At 56.4% G+C, this 13189-nt stretch overlaps 5 protein-coding genes across 5 annotated transcripts; 1 reads left to right on the top strand and 4 right to left on the bottom strand.

Annotated features, from left to right (window-relative positions):
* Positions 1-13: 13 nt before the first annotated feature.
* BO72DRAFT_475724 (glycoside hydrolase family 28 protein) lies at positions 14-2128 on the bottom strand. The gene is made up of 4 exons (XM_040947342.1): positions 1402-2128; positions 1024-1344; positions 827-972; positions 14-764 (listed from the first exon to the last, which is right to left on the bottom strand). Exons 1-4 carry the CDS (start codon positions 1672-1674, stop codon positions 29-31), a joined length of 1476 nt encoding a protein of 491 aa, XP_040804012.1. The 5' UTR covers positions 1675-2128; the 3' UTR covers positions 14-28.
* Positions 2129-3115: 987 nt separating this feature from the next.
* Positions 3116-5656, bottom strand: BO72DRAFT_445803 (PLP-dependent transferase). The gene is made up of 4 exons (XM_040944142.1): positions 4799-5656; positions 4407-4747; positions 3902-4354; positions 3116-3845 (listed from the first exon to the last, which is right to left on the bottom strand). The coding sequence occupies exons 1-4, from the start codon at positions 5175-5177 to the stop codon at positions 3597-3599; spliced, it is 1422 nt and encodes a 473-aa protein (XP_040804011.1). The 5' UTR covers positions 5178-5656; the 3' UTR covers positions 3116-3596.
* Positions 5623-7705, top strand: BO72DRAFT_525675 (uncharacterized protein; the record flags this gene model as incomplete). Its single annotated transcript, XM_040949976.1, has 1 exon — positions 5623-7705. Exon 1 carries the CDS (start codon positions 6002-6004, stop codon positions 7703-7705), a length of 1704 nt encoding a protein of 567 aa, XP_040804010.1. The 5' UTR covers positions 5623-6001.
* A 135-nt stretch (positions 7706-7840) lies between these two features.
* Positions 7841-10007, bottom strand: BO72DRAFT_484247 (tubulin beta chain). The gene is made up of 6 exons (XM_040947845.1): positions 9968-10007; positions 9860-9883; positions 9765-9790; positions 9667-9708; positions 8769-9614; positions 7841-8695 (listed from the first exon to the last, which is right to left on the bottom strand). Exons 1-6 carry the CDS (start codon positions 9977-9979, stop codon positions 8290-8292), a joined length of 1356 nt encoding a protein of 451 aa, XP_040804009.1. The 5' UTR covers positions 9980-10007; the 3' UTR covers positions 7841-8289.
* Positions 10008-11827: 1820 nt separating this feature from the next.
* Positions 11828-12881, bottom strand: BO72DRAFT_504237 (SDR family NAD(P)-dependent oxidoreductase; the record flags this gene model as incomplete). The annotated part of the gene is made up of 4 exons (XM_040949141.1): positions 11828-12053; positions 12109-12589; positions 12645-12748; positions 12806-12881. 4 exons carry the CDS (start codon positions 12879-12881, stop codon positions 11836-11838), a joined length of 879 nt encoding a protein of 292 aa, XP_040804008.1. The 3' UTR covers positions 11828-11835.
* Positions 12882-13189: the final 308 nt, after the last annotated feature.

Genomic DNA, 13189 nt, shown 5'->3' with positions numbered 1-13189 from the left:
CCCATCACCACCACCACCCCTCATCTACCTAAGGACACCCACTATCCGGATAATTGCAACTATCCCCACTCCCGCCGGTGATACTCACGCCCTCGAATGTAAAGTTCTCACAGCTCCCATCGCCACACAGGATATAATAATCCTTGCCATCACTCATGGTGCCGGTGACATCCACAAACGTGACATTCTCAATCATGACCCCATTCGTGGGCTCGCCGGTGGGCCCGCCGTTCAAATAATCCTGCTGGACGTCGATGCCGTAGTCCGAGATGCCGGAGAGGGTGATATTCTCGTAGCGGATGTTGTAGACCTCGCCGGTCTCGCCGGAGTTGGTCTTGATGCGGCAGCCGTTCTCGGAGTCGACGACCTGCGAGTTGCTGAAGGTGACGCCGTCGACGGTGTTGTCGGACTTGCCGCCGATGGAGCCGATGCTCAGCCCGTGGCCGCCGGCGCAGTAGAGGTTGTCGACGAGGATGTTGGAGCCCGAGGTGATGGCGACGCAGTCGTCCTGGTTGTGCACCCAGCTGTCGGTCAGGGTCAGGTCGGTCGAGGACTTGATGTCGAAGCCGTCGCTGTTGTGGGCGGCCGGGTCGTCGCCGCTCAGGCTGTTGGGGCTGTCGCCCGCCGTGTTGTTCAGCGTGATGCCCGTCAGGGTGAGGCCCTCGCTCGATTCGATGTCGAAGCAGTGCACCGGCCAGTTTTGGATGTACAGGTTGCTGATCGTGCTGTTGTAGATTTTCTTGACGACGATGAAGTGGTCCGGTCTTTTGGGGGTTAGCTTTGCGGTTCAGGAGGGGCTGAGGGGTTACGGGGCAGGAAGGCATACTTGTCTTGTCCGCCGTTGGAACCCTCGCCGTCCCAGTAGGCTTGGCCGTTGCCGTCGATGACGTGGCCCTCCGCTCCGGTGATGGTCAGGTCCGTGCCGGAGATCACGATCGGGTCGAAGTCGCTGTCGTAGGTGTCGCCGAAGGTCTGGGGGGGTTAGTCAGGTTGGAAGAGCACATAGGAGAAAAGGTAGCGTACGGTTTCACCGGCGAAGATCACGGCCGCGCCCGTCTGCAGCCCGGTCAGGTCGATCGTGCTGGACGCCGGGGCGCTGACGCCCGACAGCAGGATGTTGGAGCACGAGGCCACCGCCGACGAGATGGACGCGTACTCGGTCACCGTGCAGGTCGTGCCGCCGTTGCCGACGGCCGAGGTGGCCGCCACGGCGACCTCGGTAGTGACGGGGGCCAGCGTCGTGGACGCCGCTTGGCTGGTCGAGGCCACCTTGGAGGAGGTCTGGAAGGTGGAGGCGGCGGCGGCGGTCGTGGAGGTGGCAACGACGACGGGGGCTGTGGTGCTCTGCTGGGGGGTTAGCGGATGCTGCTGTCACGACATATGGAGATGGATGGCTCGTACCACGCTGGTGGCGGCCGCGGCAGCACCGGTGACAGGGCCCAGACAGCTGCAGGCGCTGGACAGGTGCTTGGTCTTGTAGTCGCAGGCCGACAGGAAGGCGTCCGGCACGCCGGTCGTCTCGCTCACCGCGCTGGCGGTGAAGGTGGCGCAGAAGCTGGCTGCAGCCACGGAGGAAACAGAGTAGATGGAGGCACAAGCGTGGTTTTCAGGGCTATCACAGGCCAGCGCCAGAGGCGCCGCCAGGGCCAAAAGGAGCGCACTGCGCTGCTGCATGGTGAAAGAATAAAAAGAACGACTGAAAGAGTGAAAGTACAAGTTAACAGAAAGAAAGAAAAGAAGGACTGGGTTGGTGATGGCAGCAGAGGAGGTGTCTTCCCTCGCGCATCTTAAGTATCATCGTGAGGAGCATAACAGCCGGCAAATACGGATAGCTTAGCGCTGGTGGTATTGAAGACCCGGACTGGTGGTTTCAGGATTCTCCGTGCCAAGGGGCGAGATGGAGAAATTTGACAACAAGCGTTAGCCAAGTTGCTGAAGCTATGGTTGGCACTTGGCAGGGGAGGAAGTGAATGGAATGAGGTTGTATGGGTGTATGTGCATAGGTGCATGGTGTATGGTGTATGCACGGGCGCTGATGGAGACGGGGAGTGGGATGAGGACCCAGTCAGGGCACAATTTTCATTGGTACGGTCGCCATTAGCCGAGCTCGAGACGAAGTCCTCGCTGCTGCAAAACCCCTGGTGTGGTTTCATCTTGAGGTTCGCTTGGTGTTTATTAGATTACTCCTTCTGCAGGGGTCATTGAATTGCCCGATGGAGCCAAGATTCCGCCGCGTCATCCTCCAAGAACCGGCCAGGAACAGTCCAGCCCATGAGTCAGTTGACCACTACCAGAATAACTCCTCCGTATCAGCCATCACAATCACAATCACACTCCTCAGGAACCAGAACACTCAGCACCCAAGCTCGAGCCACTGTCCCCACCGGAGTCGAGCTCCTCCTGCAAAATCCTCAACTGGCACTTCTAAGTTCAACGTAATCATTTCGGACTTTAGTGCGAAATGGTCGGCTTTAACAGGGGTACAGTGCGCGCTTTGAACTATTTAGCCGAGGAGCAACCGAATCTGCCCATGGAAACAAACCAGCAACCAAACCCCAGGACATTCCACATCGTAGTGGACGACGGAATATTGGTAGGCTGTAACTTATATGCCGGTTGGGTGATACCAATATATCCGACACTCTGATACGAACCTGAACGCGAGCGACCCCCCTTGGCAACGGCGCCTGCACATCCCCCCATTCCATCCCCAGATTCATTTCGATTCTTCGGCAGTTGAGTCCCATTGGCCACGAACCCTTCTCTGACCCCCGAGGAGATTAAGCATGGTCTGCTGTGTGGCTGTGTTGGCACCAAGTGGGGTCCGACACTTTCATCTCGGATTGTCGGGAATGAATGGTAACTTATGGAACGCGCCCCAGTCGGAGGTCGGAGGGCGGCCAGCTTCGATACCGATGGCAGTTATGTAGAGCGCCAACCTACGGACCTGGCCCCTGGTTGTCTGTAAAGTCTGAGTCTGGGTAAATGAACAAAATGAACATCCTTTGGACTATGATTCCAGCTCACTGTTGTCTTCTCCCCGTCTAGCATGAGAGGATGAGAGCACATCAGACGGGAGAAACTGCCTATCCTCACTTCAACAATTAGGGCTTACAGTGTCAGGTGCGCGCACCTCCGTGAGCAGCGTATCATCCGGTGCTCTCAGATAGCTAAGAACGCGAATAGCAAGATCCCTGTCGCTTTGTGCAACTCTCTCGATTCTGTGGTTGAGTGATACGATACCTTCTGTTCGCGGATCGGCAAACTTGCACCATGCCTCTCGCATTCCACCACGGCCTTGAGAAAAATATCAATCGTCCTACAAAAGCCACGCCCGCTGAGGCTGATATCGAGGTGGAGATTGAGGGTGGATGGTGGAAGTGTCATGCGATGAGAAGAACCCAGGTTGCTGTCCTGGAGATGGCTGAACAAGTCCTATAGACTTGAGTCTTTTCAAGCCGTGGTGACGCGGTCTTACTGGTAGGATATTTCAGGGGTCGTATTCCAAGTTGCTTAGCAAGCCAGTTAATAATATGATTATGGTAGGTTGGTTACAGGACTGCAGACACAACGCAAGCGGCACTTGCACAGGTGAGTCAATGCTGATCGAATACCGACTCGATGACCTTCTCGACCCTATCCACAAGATCCTCCACCTCGGGGGCGGTGATGTTATATGCAGGAGCAATCAGAACAACATCGCCCTGAGTCCCGTCAACATTTCCGCTACTGGGCAGTAAGGAAATGCAGTGCTCATCCTGCAACCCCGTCAAATGCACGGTCTGCGCAACCTGATCACCGACGGGGAAGGGTGTCTTTGTCTCCTTGTCCGTCACAAACTCGATCTACGCCTCATTAGCAAGATTCCGCTTGGATGACCCATGATAGAAAAGCAACTCACCCCCCAAAACAGTCCCCGACCGCGGACATCCCCTACATTTGGATGATCTCCAATGCGCTCTGTCAGGAGTCTCCCCAAGTAGTCCCCCTGGACTCTGACATTGTCCAGCAGATTCTGTTCTTGAATCAGGGTCTGCACAGCATACGCAGCAGCACAAGCGACCGGATGGCCCTGATACGTCTGGCTGTGCACAAAACCGCCAGTGCCCTGGGCCAGAGCGTCCACCACCTTCTTGCCCACAAGCAGAGCCCCTATAGGCGCGTACCCGGCCCCCAGACCTTTGGCCACTGTCTGCAGATCTGGAACAACACCCTCCTGCTCCCATGCATGCAGAGTCCCCGAACGCCCCATGCCCGACATGACCTCGTCCATGATCAGCAGGGCACCGTGGCGGTCACATACGGCCTTTATCGCTGGAAAGTAGCCCGGCACAGGAGGGGCGCAACCGAGGGTCTGTTGCATCGGTCAGCACTTTGGTTCCTGGTCTAGTCGAAGCATCACTTACAGCCCCGGTGATCGTCTCCGCGAGAAAAGCACAAACTGTGTCCGGTCCGACGGCCTGAAACTCGCTTTCCAACTCGTCCGCCAGCCGCTGAACATAGCTCTCGTCGTTCTCCCCAGGGCTCTTGTCCCGGTACGCATAGCACGGCGACACATGCGAGACATTCTTGGCCAGGATGTCCTCATACACCGCTCTCCGGGCTTTATGGTACCCCGTCGCGAGCGCCCTCAGAGTGTTGCCGTGGTAGGACTGTCTCCGCGCGATGAACCGGGTCCGCTGGGGCTGGCCACGTTCGACATGGTACTGCCGGGCGATTTTGATGGATGCTTCGATGGCTTCCGTACCTGCATTGTCTCACCTTAGCTCAGTTGGCAAAGTATGAAGGGCAAGTCTACCGGAGCTAACGATGAAGGTCTTGGTCATCTCTCCATTCGTGGACTCAGTGAGGAAGGTTGCGATGCGCTCGGCAGCCGGAGTGGTGAAGAAGGGCGAGTAGCAGTACGCCACTTCGTCTAGTTGCTGGGTGATGGCGCTCTTGATGGTCGGGTGGTTGTGGCCGAGGGCGGCGACGGCTGCACCCCCTGTTGCGTCGAAGATCTCCCGGCCATCTTCGGTGACGAGGTAGTGGCCGCGGCTGGAGATGACTTTGGACGGGGGAGAGTTGATCTTTGTGTAGAGAATTGAGGAGGGGGTAGCAATGGAAGACTGAGAGCGTAGAGAGGTTAGTGGATGACGAATCTTGGTGAGGGAACTTCGAGCTTGCACGCTGATCATGATTGCGTGCGGTCTGTACAATTGGTGTGTTGAGCTTTGTATATGTGTGTCCGCGTAGTGTCTATTCTGACTGTAGAGCTGAACGCGGGGTTGTGACAGCAATTGAGGGCCGGACGAGGATCAAAAATAGAAATTAAAGAAGCTCGGGCTTTTGGTGGCCAAGGGGCTCGGTGTTGACAACAAATGGGAGGATAATGTGAGGATGCTCAAACGCCGTTGCACTGCATATCAAGTCCGACGATAAGCCTGCGGGGATGAACTGGTGAACTTGATCTGGAAGGTGCATAGTGACTCAGCTGATACGTGGCCTTGCAGGAAGGAACAACTCGATAGGCGCATTCTGCGTAGGATTGAGGTCTATCACAGCCGAAAGATTAGTATCCACTGGGTGCAGTTGCGAGGTACTGACTATACGGGACTGTTGTTGTCCATGTATGTATACTAGGTACAGCATGCTCGTTGCCTGTCGACTGGCGTGCTTATCTTATCGTTAATAGCAAACGCAAACACCCAAACCCCGCGTGGACTAACCCAAAATAGAAGCTTGTTGGAGAAGTGACGGTGGATTCATGATGCCTTCGTCCGCTTCCAACCGCATCAACACTTATTACTCCCTCTGAACTACCTGGCATAGCGTCTATCGTCTTTATCCTCTCCCAGTGGCAGTCGAGAGCAGTGCAGCTTGATACACATCCTTGAATAAAATTGTTGATCACGCCACGCCAAGACCCGACCCCACCATATTGTCCTCTAGCCATCGTGGCTGAGAACAACAGATTGGGAACAAAATATACACACGATCAGCTCAATCCACCACCATCACCATGTCACAAGAGGATTACTTCGATCTTGGGAGCTACCACCGCCCCGTCACCACCACCTCCTCCACCAGCCAAGCATGGTTCAACCGGGGTCTCATCTGGATGTACGCCTTCAACCACGAAGAATCCGCCCGGTGCTTCGAGAGAGCCATTGCCTCCGACGAGACCTGCGCCATGGCCTACTGGGGCCTGGCCTATGCCATCGGCGCCAACTACAACAAGCCCTGGAGCTACTTCGACGAGGTAGAACTAGCCACCGTCGTCCGACGCGGACACGCCGCCGCGAAGACAGCCGAATCCCACGCTCCCCACGTATCCGCCGTCGAAGCCGCACTGATCAAGGCAATCCAATCACGATACCCTGAAGAGATCCCCACCAAGCCGTTTTCCGCATGGAACGAGGACTTCGCCCGAGCCATGGAGGCAGTATACCGCGCATTCCCCGATGATCTCGACGTCATCAGCGCCTACGCGGACGCGCTCATGAACCTGCACCCGTGGGACCTGTGGGACCTGCGAACCGGCGCACCCAGCGAGGGAGCACCCACCCTCCAGATCAAAGCCCTGCTCGACCGCGCCTTAGCCCTGCCCACTGCCCTGCAACACCCGGGGCTTCTCCACCTCTACATCCACCTGATGGAGATGTCCCCTGCGCCCGAATCCGCCCTGCCCATCGCCGACCACCTGCGCGGCCTGGTCCCCGACGGCGGACACCTGCACCACATGCCCACGCACCTGGACCTCCTCTGCGGCCACTACACCCGGGCCATCACCTGGAACAGCGCAGCCATCGCCGCCGACGAGCGGTACCACCAACACGCGGGCGCCGTGAACTTCTACACCCTGTACCGCTCGCACAACTACCACTTCCGCATCTACGCCGCCATGTTCGCGGGCCAGTCCGCGATCGCCCTCGCCACGGCGTCCCAACTCGAGACCTCCATCCCCGAATCCCTCCTGCAGATCCAATCCCCGCCAATGGCCGACTGGCTCGAGGCCTTCCTCTCCGTGCGGGTGCACGTGCTCATCCGCTTCGGCAAATGGGCCGACATCCTCGCCCTGGCCCTCCCGCCCAACCCAGCCCTGTACACCATGACCACAGCCATCACGCACTACGCGAAGGGCATCGCCCACGCCGCGAGGGGGGACACCAGTGCCTCCCGCGCGGAGCGCACGCGCTTCCACGCCGCCGTCGCCCGCGTCCAGCCGTCGCGCGCCCTCTTCAACAACAAATGCACCGACATCCTCGCCGTCGCCGCCGCCATGCTCGACGGCGAGCTCGCCTACCGCGAGGGCGACTTCGACGCGGCCTTCTCTGCCCTCCGCACCGCCATCCAGCTCGAAGATAATCTCCCGTACGATGAACCGTGGGGCTGGATGCAGCCGACGCGCCACGCGTACGGGGCGCTGCTGATGGAGCAAGGGCGCCTGGAGGAGGCACTGGCGGTGTACGAGGCGGATCTGGGGATGTCGGATGCATTGCCGCGGGCGTTAAGGCATCCCGGGAATGTGTGGGCGTTGCATGGGGTGCATGAGTGTTTGGTCCGGTTGGGGAGGGCAGAGGAGGCCAGGCGGGTGGAGGGGAAGGTGCGCGAGGCTGTGGCCGAGGCGGATGTGCCGGTGCGGGCGTCCTGTTTTTGTCGGTTGGAGGTGGGGGTGGACGAGGGGGGGAAAGCAAAAGTAAAGGGGTGTGGTGGGTGTACATAGTTCGTGGTTGTTTGGTGTTGCGATGGGATGTTGGATGTGGGTTATACTGTATTTTCTATGCGAGTGGGGGAGGAGAAAGAGGGGGGAGTGCAGGAGGGTGAGGGTGTATACCACGGAGCTATACCAACAGAAGGTGCTCTTATTCCATACAACCTACAAGCTGTACAGTTTTGACCAATGTGATAGCCACTCCTACCATACCTCAATTTACCTCAGCATCACTATCCATTTCATCCAACAGCATGACACCTGCATCTTCATCGTTCAGCACGCGCAGGTTTACCTTCGTATACCTCTAGCCACGCCACAACCCAACCTGCCGCACCCGCGCAGCTATCCCCATCAAGCCATCAATCTTACAACCCCCACAGCAAAAAGCCACACTACGCAACCAAGAAGGCACGAAATCAAGTCCCGCCAAGCCAATCAAATTATTATGTCCGTGAATAAAAGCCCAGACCGACCAGCCAACAAAAGCAAGTCGATCGAAGCACACATATAAGACGAGAACAGATTTTCATCCCCTTAGCCACGTTTTCTGACAAGGTAATTCGCGTTCGCCTTGCCCTGCTCAGGGCAAGGATCTAGGCCTCCTCCTCGTAGATCTCCTCGCCCTCGCCCTCGTAGTGCTCGACGCCCTCGCCGTCGGAGATGGACGCATCCTGGTACTGCTGGTACTCGGACATCAGGTCGTTCATGTTGCTCTCGGCCTCGGTGAACTCCATCTCGTCCATGCCCTCGCCGGTGTACCAGTGCAAGAAGGCCTTGCGGCGGAACATGGCGGTGAACTGGGTGGCGACGCGGTGGAACAGCTCCTGCACCGAAGTCGAGTTGCCCACGAAGGTGGCCGCCATCTTGAGGTTCTTGGGCGGCACCGAGCACAACGCCGTCTGCACGTTGTTGGGGATCCACTCCACGAAGTAGGTCGAGTTCTTGTTCTGCACGTTGCGGACCTGGTCCTCGACCTCCTTCATGGAGACCTTGCCGCGGCTGTTGAGGTGAAGAATTAGCATTATTGGAGGGGTGGTGTCGAGGGGTGATGGGGTTGGAACAGGAAACATACAACAAAGTCGAACAGGTCAGGAAGCGACCGTTCTGGAAGTTGGCGTTGGTCATCATGTTGCGGGGATCGAACATCTGCTGGGTGAGCTCGGGGACGGTCACGGCGCGGAAGGAGTGGGCGCCGCGGCTGGTCAGGGGCGCGAAGCCGACCATGAAGAAGTGCAGACGCGGGAAGGGGATCATGTTGACGGCCAACTTGCGGAGATCCGAGTTCAGCTGGCCGGGGAAGCGCAGGCTGACGGTGATGCCGGACATGACGGCCGACACGAGGTGGTTGAGGTCGCCGTACGAGGGGGAGGACAGCTTCAGCGTGCGCTGGCAGATGTCGTACAGGGCGTCGTTGTCCAGACAGAAGGTCTCGTCGGCGTGCTCGACCAGCTGGTGCACCGACAGGGTCGCGTTGTAGGGCTCGACCACCGTGTCCGACACCTTGGGCGAGGGCATCACCGAGAAGGTGGCCATCATGCGGTCGGGAAACTCCTCGCGGATCTTGGAGATCAGGAGGGTACCCATGCCGGAACCCGTACCACCTCCCAGGGAGTGGGTGATCTGGAAGCCTTGCAGGCAGTCGCAGTTCTCGGCCTCGCGGCGCACCACGTCCACGACCTGGTCGACCAGCTCCGCACCCTCGGTGTAGTGACCCTTGGCCCAGTTGTTGCCCGCACCAGACTGGCCGAACACGTAGTTGTCGGGGCGGAAGAGGCCGCCCATGGGGCCGGAGCGCAGAGCGTCCATCGTACCGGGCTCCAGATCAACCAGCACCGCGCGGGGCACGTACTTGTTGTTGCCGGCTTCGTTGAAGTAGACGTTCATGCGCTCCAGCTGGAGGTCGGAGGTGCCATTGTATCTAGGATGGGTGTCAGAAGGGGAAGGAGTCGAGGGCCAGCTGGGTCACTGACACGCCGTCGCCGTCGAGGCCATGTTCGCCGGAGATGGTCTGCCTGGTGGGGGGTTAGCCATAACGGGGGATGGAGAGGGGATAAAGGCTGGAGCTTACCAGAAGGCAGAACCGATTTGGTTACCCTGTAGAGAGGGAGTTTGTGAGTACTAGGTAGATAGATGACTGGCAGTTCCAGAATGGGTGAAACGTACACACTGGCCGGTTTGGAGGTGAACCTAAATGTGGAGAGGAACTGTTAGTATTTCTTGTTTCATCTCTTTCAAAAGATAAATAAACTTAGTGTAAAAAGGTCGACTCACGATTTCACGCATGATGGATGATGGTGAGGGTATTGGGGGGGGGGGGGATATAGGGAGATTAGGGAGGAAGTGGGACTGGGGGGAAAACAGAAGGAGATCCGGAGGAGAGAAATGAGGAGAAAAGGTTGAGGCACTGAGTGAGGTTGGCGGTCAGACTGGCTTGGCTGGTACCTAAGGAACCTAACCCCAAGCTAAGCTAAGCTAGATTGTTTTCCGTGGAAATAGGAAATACTCCTAATTCGTTCCGTGTGTGTGATAAGTTGAATGTGGGATCCCCGATAAGGGTATCGCCGTCAGGCCAGAACTTCGGATGTTTATCGAAATCATCAAAATCACACCACGCTAACCCGTCTAGTGCTTAGCGTCACCGGTGCCGCTCGGCCCGGTCGCTCCTTTACCCCTTAACATTCTGACAGGTAACACTCAGTCTTACCCATTGGGCGGAACATCCAGCCATACCATGCCCAAACCACCTAAGAGCAGTCCCAATGAAGGCGTGTAACATGTAACCAAAAGGTATCGATTGGGCTCACCCACATACCCAAATTCTAGCATGATCACATGTTGACCACAGATCCCCAAAATCATCCTCGAATTTCTTCTTCCATCCCCATCTCCTCTACACCCGAACCCCTTACACTATACTCCGTACGTTGTTTACCTTGCAATTTCCTTCTCCAATTGCCAGTCCTAGACCCTTGCGTCAGCCACGCATAAAGGCGGCTAGCTTGTCTTTCAAGCCACTGATTCTTTATATGAAACCATCTCTATCGCTTTCAGTTGAGATGTACGCTTTCTGCGCGAAGAGTTTGTTTCGGAGAGCATCGCTATTCCTAGACAACCATTAGACACTTCGAAGCTCTATAAGGCATCGGAAACTGAAGTCATGAGCATATAGTCACCCGTGGCCAGCCTCCGAAGCGGGAGAAGGGAAAATAATAAGATCCATAGAAGAAATAGCATACTTCGCCTTCCACTCCTTTCCCCATTCTCGAAAGCAAAACCGTCCACGCTTCTGAAGCTCCCGGAGTAACCTGAGAGCCCCATCATTGTTGTCGTCCTGCTGTTCTATGAAAAGCTGTAATGTGCGCACACAATATAGAGCCTCCTCAACCGTGACTAGTGGCGCTTTCTCTATAGCCATGTGGCTCTGAGTATGCTTCGTATGCTGCCTTTGATGGGGTGTAATGTTGGTATTCATGATGTTGATATCGATGTCAAGGTCTTGCTTGGCGTCATCGCGGACGTCGTGGTGGGGGGAGTCTAATATCAAGATCCGGGCGATGTGGCTGAAGAACGGTTTTCTCTGCAGCAAGATACTTTCCGTGTGCCGAGCATCGGTATATCGAATATCATGTCTCGCTAAATTTCGTTGTATCGAGACGGTGACTGTAGAGAGCTTTCCGGTAATGTGGCTGGGTGAACCAGGTTGGACGTCAATGCGGTGAGTTCAGAGGGGATTCAACGCTGCGAAGCAACCCTTTTAGTGATGGAAATTGGTAGGTGTATAATGGATTGTCTACCATGGAACCATCTACACCAGTTATCAACCAACTCAAGGCGCAAGCGGGGTTGATCCTGCATATATTGAACATTCGAACCTCTTGTGTCCTATCGAGAATGACGACCAATATATTCAGAACATGGGGATGTGTCCGCGTTATACCCACAACCCCCCGATATTCTATCCTACTACCGACGCTCAGTGGGCTTTATCTCCAACTTTGTTCTGCAACCAAGCTCTCAACCCAGCTAGATGAAAATAAGACAGGCACAGGAACCCATAGAGCTAGAATGATAGGTCAATCTTCCTCACAGATAAGAATCGAACGACTTCTGTCATTCTTCTCAATCCACAACGTCGTCAGCTAATAGGTAGCAGGCATAACACTCAACCTCCCCCCATCAGTAAGCACACAGTTCCCATTACAGTACGCCCCCGCCCTTGAAGCCAAATACAGCAGCGGACCCATGATATCCTCGGGCGTACCAGCGCGCTCGGCCGGGATCTGGTCCAGCGGGAACGCCCCTTCCTCCGTGGGACTCTTGCCATGAATCAAGTCCGTCGTCAGATCGGTCGGAAACACTGGCCGCTATTGTCAGCATACCGTCCCCACCTTACTCCTTTCACATTTGCTTACATCCAGGACACAGCACATTCGCGCGGATTCGATACGGCACGAGGTACGTCGCCAGGACCTTCAGCAGCATCGTGGTCGCGGCCTTGCTGGCTCCGTAGGCGAACCCGGCCGTGATGCGGCGATTGAAGCCCCCGATACTGCTGGTGGCGATCACCTGACTCCGACAGCCCTTGCGGGCGTAGTCGTTCTGGGTCGTGTTCCCGGCACCGAGCAGGCCGAGAAACGCTATGGCAGTGTAGAACACAGCCGTGCAGTTCACGTGGAAGGTATTCGTGAACTCTTCCATGGGGATGCGGAGCAGCGCCTCTTGTATTTGCCGAATGCTCGATCCGGGGGGCACGCTCCCCGAGGGCCCGGCGATGCCGGAGTTGGCAACAAGCAGATTGATATATCCGATATCTTTTTCAATGAACGCGACCGTGGATCTGAGGGCCAGTTGGTCGGTGACATCGCACTGGATTGGGATGACATTGTCTCGGCCCTGGCAGCAGTGAGAAACGATGCTTGTGTGGGGGGTTGGAGTCTGCAAGACTGACAAGTTCCGCCACCGCTTGGTCCAGGATATGTCTCCTTCGTCCAAGGATGTAGACTTTTTTGGCGCCGTTGGTCGCCAGTGCCCGTGTCATGTATAGGCCGAGCCCTTCAACGTCCGTTAGCTTGGCGTGAGCAGCAGGTTCTATTCCTATGGGACGCATACCGCTCCCTCCGCCTGTCACTACTGCGACGATGCCCGTCACGTCGAAGAGGTTTGCTACTGCGCCGGTTGCAGCCATAGTGCGAGAATTCCGAGTCAATGCCGGGGAGCAAGAATCTAGAAGAGTTGGGGTGTTGCAGCGGTCTTGGATCTCGCTATATTGTTATAAGCAGAAGCGTGAATCATCAATCCCTATCTCCTCTACTTTATATTGCAACCTGGGGACTCAGCGGCGAAGGCTTTCGGTATCACATTCCAAGATGGGAGCCAGGTATAGACCACTCCGCTCTGCCCCTCCGGAAGCGCTTGCCACTTTCAGCACCGTCGCTGAATGGGAATATGCCTGACATATCTCCAAGGAAGCGGGAGACAAATCTTATTTTATAC

The sequence above is a fragment of the Aspergillus fijiensis genome (genome assembly GCF_003184825.1).
Source record: "Aspergillus fijiensis CBS 313.89 unplaced genomic scaffold BO72scaffold_11, whole genome shotgun sequence".
NCBI classification, from domain to species: domain Eukaryota; kingdom Fungi; phylum Ascomycota; class Eurotiomycetes; order Eurotiales; family Aspergillaceae; genus Aspergillus; species Aspergillus fijiensis.
Note: the sequence above shows the minus strand (reverse complement) of the source record. Positions and strands in the feature narration are given on the sequence as shown.